The sequence below is a fragment of the Venturia canescens genome, chromosome 1 (genome assembly GCF_019457755.1).
Source record: "Venturia canescens isolate UGA chromosome 1, ASM1945775v1, whole genome shotgun sequence".
In the NCBI taxonomy this organism is placed as follows: domain Eukaryota; kingdom Metazoa; phylum Arthropoda; class Insecta; order Hymenoptera; family Ichneumonidae; genus Venturia; species Venturia canescens.
In genome coordinates, this window is record NC_057421.1 from 22,343,153 (window position 1) to 22,362,759 (window position 19,607).

General features: G+C 37.6%; 2 protein-coding genes and 1 long non-coding RNA gene across 8 annotated transcripts in view; 2 read left to right on the top strand and 1 right to left on the bottom strand.

Moving 5' to 3' along the window:
• Nucleotides 1-4,573, top strand: part of per (period) — a 35,845-nt gene extending 31,272 nt beyond the window's left edge. For 3 of the 6 annotated variants that reach the window (XM_043433262.1, XM_043433263.1, XM_043433265.1), the window contains 5 exons: nt 27-220; nt 308-429; nt 1,186-1,439; nt 1,554-1,769; nt 2,081-3,257. In XM_043433262.1, the coding sequence (XP_043289197.1) occupies nt 27-220; nt 308-429; nt 1,186-1,439; nt 1,554-1,769; nt 2,081-2,551 (1,257 nt within the window). In that variant the 3' untranslated portion in view covers nt 2,552-3,257. Of the gene's footprint in view, nt 1-26; nt 221-307; nt 430-1,185; nt 1,440-1,553; nt 1,770-2,080; nt 3,258-3,743; nt 3,906-3,966 lie in introns of those variants that run through there. The other 3 variants (XR_006262801.1, XR_006262800.1, XM_043433264.1) reach the window with 3 other exon arrangements.
• A 5,211-nt stretch (nt 4,574-9,784) lies between these two features.
• Nucleotides 9,785-15,932, bottom strand: LOC122419030 (sodium-coupled monocarboxylate transporter 1-like). Its single transcript, XM_043433266.1, has 13 exons — nt 14,836-15,932; nt 14,655-14,706; nt 14,508-14,575; nt 13,955-14,109; nt 13,709-13,849; nt 13,482-13,590; nt 12,456-12,565; nt 12,025-12,211; nt 11,855-11,941; nt 11,696-11,784; nt 11,455-11,574; nt 10,020-10,212; nt 9,785-9,935 (listed from the first exon to the last, which is right to left on the bottom strand). Exons 1-13 carry the CDS (start codon nt 15,313-15,315, stop codon nt 9,873-9,875), a joined length of 1,854 nt encoding a protein of 617 aa, XP_043289201.1. The 5' UTR covers nt 15,316-15,932; the 3' UTR covers nt 9,785-9,872.
• A 192-nt stretch (nt 15,933-16,124) lies between these two features.
• Nucleotides 16,125-17,871, top strand: LOC122412547 (uncharacterized). Its single transcript, XR_006261383.1, has 3 exons — nt 16,125-16,216; nt 16,782-16,956; nt 17,417-17,871. It is a non-coding gene; the product is annotated as an uncharacterized lncRNA (long non-coding RNA).
• Nucleotides 17,872-19,607: the final 1,736 nt, after the last annotated feature.

Here is a 19,607-nt window from a genome sequence, read left to right on the forward strand (position 1 = left end):
AAAAATGGATGTACGTTAAATAACAGATTCCAAAATGCGATGAGGATGCCAAAACGGGTACCGTAGCTCCTGTACTCGCTGCGACGAATGCATCAGTGCACGCGGGTGACAAAGTCGCACCAGAAACCGCAGCGACTCAAGACTCCAATGTTTGGCCACCGGCTACGGGGGCCGCATCACCACAACTGTCTCATCCCCATTTTTACGTGGCAGCTTCAAAGTACAAATTTTTCTGCAGTTTTATTCGGGTATAGCCAAATCGCTCCCTGATTTGAGAGACTACACATTTTTTTGTCTCACTTTGCAGCAATGAACCGCGCATGGAATCCAGAGGCCCAGAATTTTCGTCTTTAGTTCCATTGTTTTATGTTCCCTTACCACGAACTGTTCCGTCGACCACTAATAGTCAACCTCAGCAGGTTACTTACGGTAATTGCATAAATTTCGTTCTTCATACCTTGACAGTATTCTCAGTACTTTCGACGCACAGAGTCATGCAATTTCTTAGAGCCCGATGGCTTTGTCCTCGGTTCTTCGATCGATGAACATTGCTTTTGAGAATCGCGTTCTGCACGAAGTTCCATGAGAATCGGATAATTGATCGAAAAACTTATTTGAAATGGTGTCAATTTAATGATTCGAGTACACTAATTTTTATCTTAGTGACGTTATTTACATATTCCATTAAAATTGTGGGTTTTTCTCGTTGAAATATTTCTTTACGAGATATTTTCGTTTCAGTTCTTTTGACCAATTTAAGGGGGGTCCTGCTTTAGAAAGTAATTACAAATGTACAAATGTGGAGATGTGGAGATCACAATTATTGTCTGCAACAAAAAATCCACATTTTTTTTTCATTTTCGCATATATTTTCCTTCCATACGAACCTATAAAAACTCAAAAAAATTGCGAAATTCTATATATTTTTAGCGACTTTTAAATGAAACGCTTCTAAACAAAGAATATCGCACTTCAACTTGTTGTAAATATAGAATTTCGCAATTTTTACAGGCTCATTTAGAAGTCAAATATATGATCAATGAAAAAAAATGTGGATTTTTTGTTGCAGACAATAATCACGATTTCCAAATTATACGCAGCTGAGAAACATCGACAATCGGATTTTGCGCATAAACCATGTGCAAATGAGTATTTCTCACATTAAAAAAAATACTTTTGTTATAGTTTCTTACGCCACAGCACCATTGGCAGGTGTAATTTATCCACCGGTGGTCTGTGCACCAGCACCGGTAACGACGATGTACCGGCCGTTTTTGATACCGGGATCGGTGCCAATTAATCGAGAAATACAGCAAACTAATTCGGCGAATGCCCAAGAAGAAAATTCGTCGAAAAGCATTAAGCGACCGGCGTCGCACGCCACGAGTATCAAAGGCGAGGTCGGTAGTACAATGGCATTGTCCGAATCTTCGAAAAAAGTAAGCGGATATTTACAGACTGAGGGTTTTATGGTTCGCCATACGAATTATGGAAATATTTATAATCGAAATGTCGTTGAACATACATTTTGTTTTTCGCTGAAAAAAAAACAGCAACTCTTTTTGGGCGATCAATTCTCATCTTGCATCAGCATCGATGGTCTTTGCTCGAGTCTTGTGCCTAACACGAAACCGGAAACCAGCACGAACAGTCAATTTAACTCGAGCCTCGAGGATTCTAGTGATTCAAGTTTTTACAGTAGCTTCTTGACGAAAAGTAACCAGAGTAGTTACGACCGAAGTGAAAATATTGTCCCTCACCATCCACAGGTTCATATTTTATGAAATTCTTCACTTTTTATAGATTTTATAATCATCCGATAAACTCAATTATGGAATTTGGCCCTCGTTGGTGCCTCGAGATGTAAACGATTACAGTATTGTTTCAGTAACGATTTCAAGCTTTTCCATAGTTGTAATTTTTTTTTTTCCCTTTTTAAATCAATTTTCAGTAATGAAAATTTTTAATAAACCAACAGAGCATGAAATTCTTTCGTACTTATTTTGATAATCTTAAATCTTTTTACTTTAAAAAAAATGAAAGAATTTGAATATAATCTTTTTCTATTATCTGCATACAGAAAATTCGAATTCGAAAACAACAGCTTAATCTGCCGAGCAGAGGTCCGCCATGGCAAGAGGACGTGATGATGACCGATCAATTGATATATCGATACCAATTAACGCCAAAGCCATTGAACGAAGTGCTCGAAGCCGATATGAAGATCCTTCGAAATTTGGATCAACCGTCGATGGTGACCGACCAACTGGCACAAATGTACTCCGACATGGAGCTGAGCAAAGTTGATTTTTCTGCGAAACTTATACCTTGCGAACACGACACGCCAGTGGGCAGTGAGGGCGGCAGCAGCGGCGAGAAACAACGTAACGTAGCACTCGAGGTGAGAAAATGTGAGAGCTCGTGCTCGGTGGGAAGACAAGACGAAAATGTTGTTTCCAACTTCGTCGGATTTTCGCCCATCCGAGCAGTCGTTTGTTTTGAAAATGAGCCTAAAAGACACACAGTTTTCTGCAAAATCAGAGAACCTTGAAAACTATTTTGCCCCTTCTTTTTTCGACTTCCATATTGGGAAAGAAAATCATGGCTCTTTGAGATACTCGTGGAAATGTTATGACGATTTGTTCACTCATTTATTCATACAAAACCTGACCCCAAAATCGTGCACAAGCGACCAGATATTTTATTCATTCGGCTACGATTTTGGTTTTTTCATAAACAATATTTTTTCAATATCATAATACGGTCACTTTGACTGGTGGTTACTTTTTTGATCACGTGAGAAACTGTAGTGTGCATTGCTCGTTCGAACGCAAGAAATTTGACGGTGAGCATGTTATAAAAAAGAAGTGTGCGCTTCGCCCAAATGTCGCGAAAGTGAAACTTCGATAATAGACGCAACTACTTTTTAATCCTTCGACAGTGAGCTTAAATTCACCTTTTACTTTTCATTACGTGGATTAAGAATAAGAATGATCAGCAACAGACAAAAGTTCACTGCGTTCATCTAATACAAAGATTTTTATTGTTTTTCAAACTAGAGAAGTATGAAGTAGTGACAAAACGATAATTTATTTTCAAAAAACAATTAACAATTTGCAATTAAGCAATTTGCAATAAGAGTACAAAATGTACAGTTAATGGAGCTTCCAACTGAGGATTTCACTGATAAAAATGGAGTTGAATCGTTGATCATGTAAATTGAATATTTTTCAAGAATTTTGAAAAACCAAATTCGATATTCTTGCAGATTAAATATTATTTTCTCTTCCAATGTAAATTCATTCCCAGTAGAGTAGCATTCGGGAGAGTAAATACTGTTTTTCAAACAAAAATGAAAGTGATCTATTGAGTTTATTACGTTGAGTGTGTAACGGTGTAACTAGCATATTGAGAAAGTTGAGTTGGTTGTGTTTTCGGTAGAAGAAGGTGAGGTCGCCACGTAAGAGGAAGCGACGGAGATGCAAGCAAATATTTCTCCTTAAAAAATTACGTTAAAAAGAAAAGATAAACGAGAAAAAAGAAAAAAGATAATGAGACAACAGTAGCTCGTCTTTGGATGAACGTCTCACGTTATTCTGGAAAGTGTTCGTGGAAATCCAATAGCGGCCAACCAAACAGATCATTTGATTCGGTGCTTTGCGCCTCCATGAAAAACAGCTGAACAGAAATTCTTAGCAATGTAAAACGCGAACGAAAAAAGGCATTTCCTTTCTCGATTACAGCCGAATAGCATAAGGAGTGGCATTAACAACGCAATGGTGATGACCGTCTATGAAAAGAATGCGCAGCCAACATCAACCGGGGAGACTTGAAGCGTTCGATACGTGCATAGCGCTCGCGGTCGTCATTTTATCGTCGTACAAATGCACTATGAAAAATGGTAACTCATCGATTCCATTATTTCCTTTTTTTGTTTGCGAGTCAAAGCTTCAATGAAAATTGAAGTTAAATGTGGCAGTCTGACGATTTATACATCGATTGAAAACCGGAGAAGATGCAGAACTAGAAGGGAACGACGTGGAGCACTCGGCGTCCGGTCTACTGAACTGATAACGTCAGCGCCGAAAAATAACGAAACAACAAAAACAGCGAATGCGATATTCCGATGTATATTTCTCAGCGAGCTGATCGAACAAAAGAGGTCAAAAAAAGGAAATGAAAGGCCTGGAATCTTGTGGCGAAAGGAATAATATTCGGTCAAATATTTTCATCATTTTTTTGACGGCTGCGACGCACAAGGGAAATGATTAATCGTCCGGTACGTTTAGTTATTTTCTTCGAGACAAATGACTCCGGAAATTCTTAAGTTATTGGACGAATGGGAAAGGAGGTCGAAAGTCTATTATTACGATCGGGAGATGATTCTTCACCAAATGTGTAATTTCAGTGTTTCATTTGTGCTTATCGATTTTTTTTTCGTCGAGTTAACATGCAACTTCGGGGCCGGGTTAAAGTTCCGAACGGTGAGAAATCAGAAGGCTCAAAAGTTCGAAAATCTCGCTAGTGCGATATATCTATATATTTCGAATCCCAGCTAGATTTTGGGACTTTTGAGCCTTCTGATTTCTCACCGTTCGGAATTTCAACTCCGCCCCTGCAACTTCGCTTTGGAAAATCAATCGTTAGGGATATTATAAAAAGAAATATACTTAGAAATTCGTATCGTTCTATCGAGGTCGATTCCGATCGATCGGTATGGTTTTTCTTGGATGGTTTTTTGTCTTCTGCACGTCGATGTAGTGATCAATTGTCCACACGCTGCCTAATTGATTCAGAATTATGAGAACTACTACGAGAACGCGAGTGAGGCGTAGCGTGCTCGGTGCTCGATGGACCACTCAAATTTTAAATCGAAACTCTTGTGCCTCGGTTTTTAGAGACCAAAAATTAAGTTAAGGTGTTTCCTCGGGTGTGGTTCACCTTGACGCGAGCCCTTGAATAAAAAAGCTCAATCAACTGGGACGTAGCTCTAAATATTGCGAAGCGTGACGAGCTCTGGCCAGGTGAATCATGCCAGAGACAAACGAAAAGGGGCGAGCCGCGGGGGTAGAAGGAGTCGAGGGGAAGCGTTGGAGCGCTCGTTAAACTCAAACTTGGGCGATTGGGAAAAAACTGACTTGAGCAAGCATCGTCTACCCCGAATCTCTAGTCAATTTCTTAAAGAATAAAAACCTTCAAGACATTATACTGCCACGCTTTAGCTCCGGCTCAGCCGGATTTCATCATGGTCACTTGATGAACTTCCGTGGACCGCTTTCTGTAAAATAGAGTAGAATAGCGACTGATGTGGGCGAGTGCTCAATTGAAATATTACTCGAGTGTTGAATTTCTGATCGTTCGTATCAAAATTTTGACGTTTGCAAAAACTCCGGTCGTTTCAGATAGTCGTCCCCGTGACATTTTTCGTTCATTCTTTAAATGACAGCTTTCTTTACAGTGCCAAACTCTTTCTCGTATCTGAACAAATCTACAGCGTCACGCGATAAAAAACACACGAACGCACAGTTCAAAACGCTCCAATATAGTCGACGATATATGCACATCACGACACAAGCACTACTTTACACGAAGATTTTGTAGAAACTTTATGTACAAGAAAGAGCCAACGCAGCACATGAAAATTTATCGGAATATCATTTTTCGAGCTACTATTTACGTAAATATTTATATTTTTTTAAACATCGTTTTGTATTCTCACGATTTTGATACTGAAACAGGAATTCATTCACCCTTATATAACGAAGCTCCGGAAAAGTACAAATTTCTTTGGATTACCTCCCGTTATTCTCACATCCCATAAAACAGGTTTGAATTTCGAGAAGCCAATTATTCTGCTATCGAAACGACCCACAGCGTTATCTGCATCGTAGTAGTAGTTCTTATAAGGAAGTAAAATTAATAGAGTTATCGATTGATTAAGTACGATTACGATGTGACACTGAACTTTCATTGTGAACAAAATATTATCCGTTGTTTGTACTGCACTTTGATTTTGCGGCGTCGAGGAGATGTTCGAGAAATATTCAGCGAGTCGGCGTACCGTCTCGATGAAATTTGAAACTTTGCGAAGGTTGTCGACAACAATGTTGCATGCGTGCAGTAGGGCGGTGCGAAATATATTGAAAACTTTCATTTCGATCGTGTGAAAGGATGTTGGGAGTGCGATGAAAAATTATTCTCCCCAATTTCGAGTTCTTGAAAAAGTTTCTCAGACGTCCATCAACTTCCATCAAAATTATGAAAAAAAGCGCTTCCGCGACCTCTGACGAATTTTTCCAAGACCTCGAAATTCAAGGAGAATCGTTTTCATCAATTTAATACGAACGGGCCTCTTGTGTCATCCAAATAAAATATATAACGACTCGATTGTCTCACCTTAAAGTTAACCACAGCTTTCGATTAAATCCAGATGCACTTTGAATTATAACAGAACCGTTACATTCCTGAATTCTTAGAGTTTCTCACAATTTATTGCACACCGAAGAAAACGCGATTGCAAATGGCTGCCAAATGAATAGTTTCCTTAGAGAATATACCGAATATCATAACGAACTATTGGCCCGAACAGGTACGCCGGAGGTCGCCGTTTCTCAGAGCTATTTATTCTCTATACCTATATATTATCTATAATTACGAATTTCGTCAATGAATTGAATGTTGATGGGAGAACTGATGCTAGCTAAGCTTTATTAAGTACAGTCGATTGTCTCAGACAAAAAGCTTTCTATGTGCTAATTTATTTTTCTGCACTCTATTGTAATAGACTATTTAAAATGCGCTTAGCTCCTTAACCTTTTGGCTACGTCAGGCTTGGCCACAGTCTGTACTCTGTACGCAGAGAGCACTTCTGTGTGTAAAAAAAAACCATTGCAAATATTTATACATAAACCTTCGATAATGTGGCGTATCGTTCGAAAAACAAGCCAGCTATGGGAAGCTCAAATACACAGGGACACGCAGCGTAGCTGAAAGGTTAAATGCTACGAGGATCCAAACGGGTCCGATGCGACAGTGTATAGCATTGATGTTTTGTGACGATCAGGACGAACAAGATCGAGAGAGATCTTCTGGGAATATGGTGAGGAAAGTGATATGGATTTTGACAGCTAGAAACAAGTGTTTCATCATTGGACTCCTTGGAACGATAAATCCTTTGATAAACTTAAACTCGTGAGATGCGTGCTTGAAAAATGTTTTATGTATTTTTTAATGCAGTTGAACATTGTCTCACGTGCATAAAGCTTCGTATCAACGCTGAGAAAAAAAAATTGTTGATTCAACAGCAATTGATTTTATCGCAAGAGCTTTCTTCATTTAACTGCAATGTTTTCGGAGACAACGAATCTGCAGTTTCATCTAAAACTATTTTATTCGCTCAGTCTTGTTTAACCTCGTGATCATCGTACGTTTCATTGGCACTACCCGTAGCGCCACATTTCCAATGATTTTTTTTTCTCACTCAAGTTCAATTACGAAAATCAATTCATACATAAAGAAAAATGAAAAACAAATAAAGTTATTTGATACACGGGCACATGAGAATCAACGACCGAGTGCTGACTCACTTGCACTCGGCAACCGACTACGTTGTTCTAGTACGTCCATAGTATGATTGCGGAAAAGGTATTCGATTAATAAATAGCATACCTGACAGAAAATATGGGACCAATGTGGAGGAAACGTTTTCTAAAGTACCTGTTACGAAAGTACAGTTTTTGCTGCATATTTTGTGAATTATTTTCTCGCCTATCGTTGGAAAATGCTGATAGGAAATAAGTTGTTCGTACGGATAACGAATGGTATTGGTTTTACGAAATTTTGGATAAAACTGAAGCGTTCGAATGAGAATATGCAAATGGAGGATACTGTTTGAGGGAGGTACGATACCCGCTACATCTATAACGAACCTTCGTCTTTATTTACCGATAGAAAATTAAATACGTATTTTTATATCACGTAGAAATATTAAGGTCTCGTGTACAGTACGAATCTATCCCGTTCATCAACGCGTGGAACATTTTTTAAATAGAAGACTCTATAATTTTTGGAAGATGAGAAAAACGGAAGTAGCTCCCGTTCTAGTCTATCACAAATATTTTTTTCTTATCTGCCACAATAATGGGATTTAAAAAATGTCCCAAAATCTCACTAATTTTTGATACTGTCATTGAGTTTTCACTGAAACTTGACACTAAATGGTGCGGGAATATTCGAAAATATTGCAACTTTTCTGTTCTTCATAATCCTCGTGGTTGCGAAATCCTTTGGTGGAAAAATTCAATTTTTTTATTCGTCACGATCCGTAGAGAATATTTGCGACAGCAGATTGATACAAATTGTCGTATCTCTGTTACTTTGAACTCATTATTTCGCAGTAGAAAGAAATAATGGAAATTTCTAGTTATCCTTCGAGGTACAACGAAAACATTCGTACTTGCATTCATTAATAAAATGAAGGGGAGAGTGATGCCAGACAGCTCAATTTTTTGGGACTTCCGCACACTTAGATTTAAAATATAAAAGATTCAGGCCACGAAGTGATCGAAACGTTAAAAAATTGAGTTGTTCGATATCATCGATCGTCTGGGACGATTCGTCCCTGCTTGTATGTGCGTATATATGACATGAAATACTCAACGTTTTGTCCGGTATAATAAATGAGTGCATTCGATTATCTTCGTTTATGACGGAATAATAAATTTTCTTAAGTTATTACACGTAAGCGAGCACACTGTTATTTTTTTATATTCCAGAAGTCGGGAGTTAAGAACGTATAAAATAGTGCTAAACTGCGTTCTCCGTCGTTTTCATCGTTTCAAAAGAGCAGCAATTTTATTTATGTAACATTACAACTTTTGATGGCGTCTACTTGTAAACGATGAAGAATAAGTTGGAATTTGTAAGGGAAAAGCAACTCGCTATTTCCAATGAGAACACAAATTTGTGAAAAACAAAAAGAAGGTATTATCGATCCTGAGTAATACGCGGAGCCATGAAATGTCTTTTCCGTTCGTTTGAGCTATAAGCACCTTTTGAAGAGAAGAAATAAATCCAATAAACTTGTGTTGAATCAGAGGGTCGATAGTAGAGGCGACCGGGGCAGAACGGTGTGGTTCAAAAATTGTGGAATTTTTTTTTCATTCTTGCAATTTTTGATCATCCCAGAAAAAGGAACAAAATAGAATCGTTTCGGAATTTTCGAAAAGCAAATTTATCAACAAGGAGAGACAAAAAATAGGAATTTTGAGATAAACATGAAGCAGGCGAAATTTTGGAAGAATTCCATTTTTGACTATTTATTATTAACTAGTCATTGACCCACTGGACTGAAATTGCAGGAAAAAAAATCCCACAAATTTTTGAAGGGTAACCCATCGTGCCCTGATATTTTTTTTTTTTCAAAATTGCAAAAAATTACAGTACGATACTTGGTATTCGACAGTAGGACATGGAGCTTTTATGATTTCTGAAAAGTACGAAATTTCTGTAGATACTTCGTTTGGCCCGGTCTCCTAATATTTTTTTTGTTTTCTCGTATGGAGCAAAATCATTTGATTACGATGTGAAAGCGACTATTATATTTTCAACGTGTAACTGTGCCCATAAATGTTGATCAAATTTGTGACGATGTCTAATATTATTCCCTTTCAATACACGGTGTGAAGCGCATTGCACTGCTTTTCAAAACTTTGTACATGAATGTAAAAATGACTGAATAAATGAATTCACACATTATTTATGCGAGAGAAAAAACAAAGTCGAATACTCTACAATTTTTTATTTCCTCCACCATTTTCTCCTCCTTTCCTTCAATACAAAGATTTATTTATAATTTCAGTCGGTCAATATTTTTACACCGGCTTTACGTTCGCAGTTGGAGACGTCGTTATTCCGTTTGGGCCTTGAGTTCGAATCTAAAATTGAAAAAGACATTAAAAAAAAAGTAAATAATTGAATTTTAGACTCAACGGATTGGATTTTCCAGACAAAAATATTACCATTACGTGGCAGAGCTCAGTCGGTTCTGGAGTCTTCAAATACTTCCGTAAAAATGGTGCCACCAGCATTGGATCCAATTTTTCAACCCTCGCTGGGGTAAATATACTTACGACGAGACCGATGCTGACAGTTACCATCGCACCTGTCACGGTGTACCAGAGATAACTCATACGATACAGAGCCCAAGATTCGCTGTATTGTTTCAAAAACGATAAAAAAATAAAAATTAAGAAGCAAGGTTTTTTTGAAAAATGACGATAAAATTTTCTTTTTCATGAGTTTATGGTGGTCTTTGAACTCCGTCTTTCCAGTGAAGGATCAATAATAACGAAAAAATTAGTACGATTATATTACAGAAAAAAGTGATATCCTAGGCAAAGCTTTACTCGTGATAACAGATAAGTTAATCCGAAAAAAATCCACTCGAAAAATTTGCTCCCCAAAATTCTACGCATATGCCACAATTCTGATATTGACGTCTGGTTTCACTTGCAAATTGTGAAATGAATATTCCAATAAACAGGATTAAATTTTCAGGAACAATTTTCTGAATAAAAAAATTTCTCATCAACCCTCTCCCTCCCCCTCTTCGTCTTCTGCTATTATGTAAATGCACTAATAATCTCTCTATACTTTGATATTCGAATTGTCCATTATATAAGTTTACGTAATGTCAATGCTACAGGTTGCCTGCTGACAGTAGTGGCAAGCAGTATATTCTTGTGTTAGTCAAGTATTTACATTTTCGTCTAGAAGCAACAGACGTATTAATTCATACATTTTTTCGTCGACATTCATTTTGCAATGATCAAAGTATTTTCAAAAATGTATTATGGCACCAGATTTGTCACTAAATAAAAAATAAATAAACATCAAAAATGTGTGCGAAAAAATGCAACATTTTTTGGTGAAATTAAAAAGTAAATAATCCATATCTTTTCAATGCGTTGAGCTACAGAGATCGAAGAGGTCGCGATTGAAAGAAAAAATAAAATAAAAAATACGTCAGCTAGCAGAACCTTTGAAATACTGTAATTATTTCATTATTAAAGATATAAATTTTGAAAGTCATCGGAAACAGCTGAAAAACACTCGTCATTGCATAAATTTACTTGTCTCAGAGTCGCGGTAGATTTGTTGGAAACATTATTTAATGATTATTACTTTTTGAACGCATACCGAGAATCAGTAAATGGAACTTTGAAATTTTTTGGTTTTCCAATAAATTAAAAAAAATCACGTTTTTAGCGAATCGGGAGGGGGAGTCCGACCTTGCTTTTTTGAACGTTCTACTTCATCCGGCCTTCCTTTGTACATTGCGGTTGCATTGGTCATCGTTACTCAAATATTCTTCTGATTAGAATATTACTTTTGAGTAATACGACGAGATCGTGTTGAGATTTTGATATTGAATTTGGTATTAAAATGACTCACCCAATGTTGGTAGAATCAGTGGCATTGGTCGCAACTTCCGGTGGTATGAAAAGCAACATGCTTTCAACTTGCTGAAACCAATAGGTGCAGCCTTCCGTTGTTATCGGTTTCTCCTGAAACCTGTAAAATCGATGAAACTAAATTGAGGATGGAATAGCAAGCTATGAAATGGATTCGAAACTGAATTATTCACGGATGTCGAGGCATGTGACGAAAATGAGCTTTCAACGTTATCATTCACCTGATCGAACCACTTGCGATGCCAGTCTGAGCAGATATCGTGATCCAAGTCATGAATGCTAGACCGCTGAGTCCCCCGATAAGGGCGCCCTACAAAATATTGAATATTGGATTTGAAAAAATGAGAGAGACTCAGATTTATTCTCAAATAACAATGTACCAGGGCATTGATCCACGGTAGCAATACTCCAATAGTGAAAATTCCCAGGGATGGGCCACTGTGGATGGCACTTAAGCTTATCGACAACTGAAATCATGAAATCGTGTTTAATTAAGCCTTGGCAAATTCACAGTGTCGAGAGTCGGTTACGTTAAACGCGGTGAATTTACCTGGAGAACGTGAGAACCAGCTTTTTCGACGACGAAAACGAGGGCAACGCAAATAACGCCGAGTATCACGACTGTTAGTTTCATAAGTATATCAGCCGTTCTAGTGCTAAAGGGAGTTTTCCGGAAAGGCTTTATGAAATCCTCCATCACAACAGCAGCCATGGAATTCAATCCGGTTGAGAGAGAACTGAAAATCATTTGTTCGAATAACTGATCGAAACTGTGTAGTTTTTCAGCGTTTTCGTCTCAACGTTCGCAAACGTTACAGCTGGGAGCTCCGACACTGAAGCTGTAACGTTTCCGAAACGTCGGGAAACGCTGAACTTGGTCCTGGAAGGTTTGAAACTCTAGAATCGATCGAACTTTAAGAACCATTCGAGATATTCAGCTATCCGCTTTTAGGCTCTTATCCTAATTGGCAAAGGGAGTACCTGAGAGCAGCACTGAAAACTCCAGCAACGAAGAGTCCTGGTAGCCCAGGAAATTCCCCGAGAATATCCATCACGAGTAGAGGCAATAGCTGATCCTTCGCTCCTGCTAACTGAAATAACAATTTTCATCACAGCACTACAATCGAATTTTTCTTTAATTTCTTTCAAAACTGAGTCAAGATCTCCTCAGAAAGCAGAATTAAGGTAGTTTACGGACGAAACGATTTTCTCAAGTCTTGAAATTTACACAGACTTTAAATGAGCAGTCGACTGACACGCATATCAAATTTTACAGGATTCGTCTTATTGATTATTGAGATAAACGTGTTTAAATATGAAGAAAAATACACAGGGTTGTAGGGACTGTGCTTAAAAAATCGTCTATCTTTCCATATAACGAATGAACGCTTTTTACGAAGTTTATGAAAAAGTATACACAATAAGAATAAAGTATATAATGAAGCTCTGGGAAAAAATTCAAGACGATTGTCTTACTAGTAATAAAGATATATTACGTTAAATATTGAACGAAATTGGTGAAATGTTCACTCGTGACCTCGTATTTGCTTATTTCGGTATTTTGTTTCTTCTTGGCTTGGGCCATTTTTGTCACAGCCTTCTGTCTTTTAATTGACACTTTTTTCTTGATCCATTTCCCACTGCGTTTTTTCTTCGCGCTCTGTTGAGCGATTTTTTACATAAAAAATTCTAGTATTTTAGCCAGGGTCGAATGAAATTTTGGGTTCAGTCGGTGATGGATCCTCGTTAAATAAATGGCTCGTAGTTTCATTCGCCAAACAAATAAGTTGAAAAAATGTATTTTCAATTTCGAATTAATAACTCTGACATTAATTCAGAGTGATAATATTTTTAATTAGGAAGTAAAAATCGAGCAAATTTAGACACCCATAAAATACGATCCTACGGGAATGGTCTACCTTAAAAGAAAAAATGACGACTTCACGATCGAAAAAAATTCTTCCTTGCATCTCGCAGTTTAATTCGTCGTGACTTTTCTTACTTTACCTTCGTGGTGAGAGGATCACAGGTATGGTACCAGGCGTATATAAGCATTCCCGAGTATCCACATATTCCAACGAGGCTGAGAGCTCCGACGATGAAGCCCCAAAGTGCCCTGGAATTAATTGCCTAAACAAAAGATTGCCTCATCTCTAATAAAATAGAGTCTCGCTGAGAAAATATAATTTTCTTTTGGCCTCTTCGGTTTTTCTATTAATCTTCAAAAGGTGTACCTCCGAGCTGCTTTCAACGTTGGTAACGCCATGTAACGCTGAAGCATATTTTGGTTGATCGCGGAAATATGGAGCCAGTGAACGAAACCACCAATGACGAGGGACCACAGAGTGTGCCTCGTCGACAAATGCCAATCGGTCCTAGTGCAATATTCGTTCGTTATTACCAGTTTCCCTCTATTAAATAAGCAACTTTTAATCATTTTCAAATGAATATTTCAACAATTTTTGTTCAACGGTACTAACAATGGCAGTTCGAGCCTTCCGGAATCCCGATTCCTCTGTAAAACAACATCGAGACCTCCGAGGTCCAAGGTACCTTTTATGATTATCAGTAACATTGCCCCAAACATGACGAAAGCTTGAACAAAGTCCGTCCACACGACTGCTTTCAATCCTCCCTTGTTGTTGCAAAAAGAAAAAATCGTAACGTCGATTTTCGGAGGAATCGTAACAGCGAACGATTCTCTTGCAATATTCATGCTTATCCCGTGGACACCACACTTCCTTTGAGGTCACACACTCGCGACACTGGCCCAAATTTGCACTTGGACTTTTCAAAATTTTTCATTTCATCCATGACTGCATGGAATTAATCTTACGAGACTTTTTAGGGGTAACTGTTCCTTAGTAATCGATTACGGTCATTTAAAAAAATGAAAAATCAAGTTTTATTACAGAAAAATGGCCAAATTGAAAAAAAGAATTGTGAAGACCTGTTTTTCTCCTTTTCGCGGGTGCAAATTTGCACCAGCGCGGTGTCTACGGATTATCATTAATTGACAATATTTTTACGAACCACACAAGTGTAGAATATACAAATGATGCACACGAACGGTGTGACGATGTGTATGTTTATTCCGGTTACTAAAAAATAAGAATTACAAATTTATATTTGTCACTAGTTCTGTTCAATGAGAGCGAGCAATGAAAATTCGTTCAGTACCTTGGTTGAAGGCAAGTGCTGGCACGTATATAACGATGGGAAGCCAGAGCATCTGCAATGTTTTTCGTAAATGCAGTTGCAAAAATTTCGTAGGATTAATTGTTCGTATTTACTTTCCCTCGATCGTTATGATCGAAAGAATTTGAGAAAATCGAATGAACTTCATTAACGAAATACTTACAATGCCAAATCCAAAAAGTGTCGATCCGAGCAGCCTGACTTTATTGTCGAAGCGTTTTTCGAGGTATTCGTAAGTGCTCGTTAATCGAAGCTCGTGGAATACCGGTAAGAAGACATAAGACATGGCGAACCCGACGAAAATGACACCGAATCCGATGAAGAGGTAACTCGTACCGTGCACATAAATCTCAGTCGGTGTACCGAGCAGCGATATTCCCGATATGAAACTAGCAATTAAGCTCAAACTTATTGGCAGCGTGCTCATATTTCTTCCACCAACGAGATATTCGTCTTCGCCCAACGATTTTTTAATGAAGCCAAAATAAACGCCAATGATACCGCACATCACAAGCATAGCTGTGAATACCGAATAATCGATGAGGCCGAAAGTCTGCATCGATCGACTGAGCTCGTCGACGGTCATCATGCCCTGCACCCAATTCCGCTTTCCCGTCATTTCCGAGTTGTCCTCGGAAGTCATTTTCTTACAGAGTGAAATTTCGCTCGCGTTTGATTATCCTAGGGCTCTTAAATCGATCGTGATCGAAACTCGGTGTAACCTGATCTAGTCTCGATCGACGTTACGACACGAAATACCGTTTTCATAAATAGTTCATCATCCCGACGATTATTTCGAGAATGTTATTGAAAAATGATTAATACTTTGAACCAATTAAAAATCACACTAATTCACACAGCTGTTTTGATGATACTTTTGATCTTGAAATGATCTACGCCTTTTGTTTGTGTCACGAAGAATCAAAATAGTCTTGTCAAACGCAACGATTTTAGTTTTTTATTCCTTTATCGATATCAGCAGGGGAAGCGCGTGTCGAAGCTTTCTTCGATTTGAGTAGTGGTTTTTCGGGACATCACTCTACAACAATTTTCACGATATTTGTCACTTAAATTTCGCACAACAGACCGACGTGAGGCAGCGATCGAAGCAAACGAATATTTATGTAAATTACGAAATTATTGGTTGCTTATGAATGGAACTACTGAATGGGAAAGAAAATGAGAGAAAAGTATAAATAATGTGGGATATGCGGTTAGTAGAAGGAAGCGCAGTTGGTAAGGCCGCGATAACGAATGAGACATATGCGATCGTTGTCACAGTGAAACAGACTCGGTATCACGACCAAACGATTTACTTGTTAAAATTGGACAATAAGTCCGCAAGTACTTCGGCTCATATACGCTTACTACGCTCACTGAAACTCAACGAAGCTCAACGTCAATTGAATAATGAGGCATAAATTTAGAGCGAGCAACGCGGACACGAAAATAAAAATTTAGCGTTTATCTCATTAGTGGTCCACGCTTTGAAGTAGAGGAGGAAAAAACGAGATCGATCTAATTAATTGCACGAATTTTCAGAGGTACGTGACTTTTTTCATTATAATCTATTTCTTCTTCATCGCGTAAGTTAAGCCGCAAAATCTGTCACGATTTTCGAGTTTTAAGCTCACGAATTGATGCGTTTAAGGCAATTGGCTCTCTGCAGCAGCCTTGAACTCCTTGAACAGTGACCATAACGATGTATGTCCGCCTCATCTTCATCCAACCTTATGCTTTGTCACGAATGCTCGATATATACTTATACGTTATCAATTATCCACTCGATACTTCCTCGCGCAAGATCAAATTCCCCTGCTCGAGCCTTAATTCTCACTTCCTCCTTCCATTTTTCTCCAATTTCATTATTTTCTAAACAAACTTTAGTACCATCAGACTCTTTCCCAATAAATACTTTGGATATGTCGTTCAAGTGTCTAAAAACTGAAAAATAAATGCGCTTGTTCTACCCTTAAACCGTATCCTTGTTCGATGAAAAAAAAAAATCGGAAATAAACGACTGAAAGACCTTTTAACACGTTTCTCTGAATATTGCTCCAAATGTATGTATTTTCGAAGCATTCGAAATCAATTTAAATCGATAAACAGGTCCATCGATGAGAACGATCAATGACAAGGAGCAAATGAAAATTGTCGTGCTCGTAGTTCGAAGAAAACGATTCAAAACAGAATTTTCGAGTGTACTAAGATGTGGTAAAGCTCGTGCCAGATAAGATGATGTCAAAAATTGCAACAATTGTTTTTACATCGATGATCCGGGCGGGTGAGGAAAACATTTATTTACACGATTTGTCGCATGTATTGAAAAGTAAGAGTAAACGCGTGTGCACTATGGCGTTTACAGGCATGGTTGTAACCCTACTGCCGCAGGGGAAGATTGTACATAAAACTTTTGGAATGCTACCCCACTTTTTGATAATTGAAGAAAATTGATATTTTTGGTGGGATGAGGGACCAATGACTCCGAAGTACGCATTAGAATCGATTGATCGAACTTTTCGCGATCTAAAATGAATACTAATGTATGTAATTTGGAGGAAAAATAGTTGTTCGTGGCGGGAATTTCAGACAATTACTTCCGATCAAAGTACAAGCAATTAGGAGTGAAGTGATAAATTTATCTATTAAATTGAATTTATTTTGTTTATTTTTGTATTTAATTGAATTAAATTTATAAATAAAATAAGTTAAATTAAAGTTTCTACAAATTTACATTGACACAGAATATGCGAACCTTGACAGAAGAAGCAAATAATTCGGAGAATTTCAACTTGAAATTGGCGATGGGAGATTAAATGATGAAGATAATAAAGTGATGATTCCAGAAATATGTATTGCATCTGCTGACTCTGATATCGTTGACGTCATCTACGGGAAATCAGTTAGGGAGAAGCAATTTGAAAAAATAGCGAAACCTGTAATACTGTCGGCGAGAAATATTGAAGTTGAAGAAATAAATAAACGCGTTGTTCAGTTATTTGATGGTACATCAAAACGAATATACACAAGTGTAGACAGCATTGAAAACTAGAATAATGGTGATACTTATGAAGCTTTATCGAAAAAGTATTTGAAATGGTCGACCAGCGTATTGAGATTCGATTGATGCAATTTTTCACGACGCCGAGATTAGTTCATGTGCTATATTCTACACCTGCGATTACCACCTTTTATTATACAAGCTTCTACTTCTATACCAATAGAACGAGACGATAAAAATTGAATGATCTTAAAGTTTGTTCGGCCGTTCTATGACTAGTCAAGTTAGCAAGTACTTTGTGTTGATTAAATTGAAGCCTAAATTATTAATAAAATTAATAAACACTTACATTGAGAATATTTTTGTCACAAGAGTGTAATAAAATGCTTGAAAAATATCATAAAAGTCAAAGTTTATACTTCAACTTGACTAGTTAATGATTGAGAGTTCTACGCTTTAACCCTAGAACGCATGACTGGGGTGTGAGCACACTATCGACTGATTATCGACGGATTTTTTAATATATAAATTCAATTGAAATTAGTTTTATCGTATATCATTCTTTTTGTTATAAAAAAAACGAAGAAAATGGTGTAGGATAAAGTCAGTTTAGCATCGTAGGACCGGATTTATAAGCAGAAAAAGAGTGGGGTGCGTTCAAACCCCGGTCATGAGGTTGAGGGTATGAAAAAAGGCACATGAGGTGTAGGGTTAAATACACATAGCCTGGGAACTTTTTTATTGTGCAAAAAAAAGTTTATATCGGTGTAATGGCACCGAGAAAAAAAAATGGTCAATTCATTAAAAAAAAAGTGAAGCTACTAAATGAACGAAAGTACATGAGCCAGTTTCGAAAATAAATTTGGTGAAATTCCCGCGATTCCTGACTTTGCCCGAAGTTCAATCAGCCGTTACCAGCAGCCCGATGTAATGACTGACATCCGCTCTCGACACGTCAAAAACTAAAGTACTTTCATGTTTTCCTTCTTAAAAGCTCTGTAAGGTAATGTTTTTTTTAAAGAAATGGAATTTGTGATGAATTTTCTTTACGGTAGTAACTTTCCCGAAGCTCGAACACCGTACAACTTTTTCACAATTAATATTATTGCGAGTTCTCTCATTAAGGTACTGTGTTAAAAACTCAAAATTATAAATGAAATCATTCAAAATTTTGTTCCGTATGAGACCCTGGAACTATGCTTGTCGTTATCAGGGGATCTTAAACTATCATTTACGACAAAAAAAAGTGGATCTTCACCGGACTTAATTGAACAGCCGAACGAGCGCACTTTAATAATAAGAAAGGGAAAAATTGAAGAAAAATCGTCGCTAATTTTCAGATTTTTTAATTAAATGGTTTGTTCATGAGAGCCATTTGAAAAATCTGTGACGTCATAAAAATGACATATTCGCGTATATAAGAGTGCGGCAGGGCTCGCACTGGCTTTTCTTTTACGCGCTGGTTTTTCTTTTAATACTTGGCGTCGAGTCGCTACTGCTGCGTTTCTTGATTTCGACGTCATCATTAATATGGAATACACAGGGCCGTTGAAAAAAAAAATTGTAAAGAATATTTAAAATTATACGGTGATCGGAGTACAAATAAAAATGGCACTAGCCTCGATGTTCTCGATAAATAAGCATAAACCGATGTAACCACGTTATTGTTGTGTCGATACTCAAGCCGCTTTTGAGGGTGTTTTACGCAAATCTGCAGTCTTTTTACTGACGATGTTGGGCTTTTTGCCAGAGATAGAAGGGCGGTTTGGTGTTTTCTGAATTGATTTTGCTTTCTCCGCTGCTCGATCGTTTGGTTTTCGACTTTCAAGCGTTGCCTTCTTCTCCGAGTGTTCTTTTCTACGACCACGGGCGTATGTTACCATCGGGCCGAGTAACACCGTTCGGTATCCTAGGCTAGAATTCGAAAAAAATAT

Coding starts and splice junctions, on each gene's coding strand:
- LOC122419030 (XM_043433266.1), bottom strand. CDS start 15,315: ATGACTTCCGAGGACAACTCGGAAATGACGGGAAAGCGGAATTGGGTG. Junction 12,566..13,481: donor GTGATCCTCTCACCACGAAG/GTAAAGTAAGAA, acceptor TTGTTATTTCAG/TTAGCAGGAGCGAAGGATCA. Junction 11,575..11,695: donor ATCGCAAGTGGTTCGATCAG/GTGAATGATAAC, acceptor TCGATTTTACAG/GTTTCAGGAGAAACCGATAA.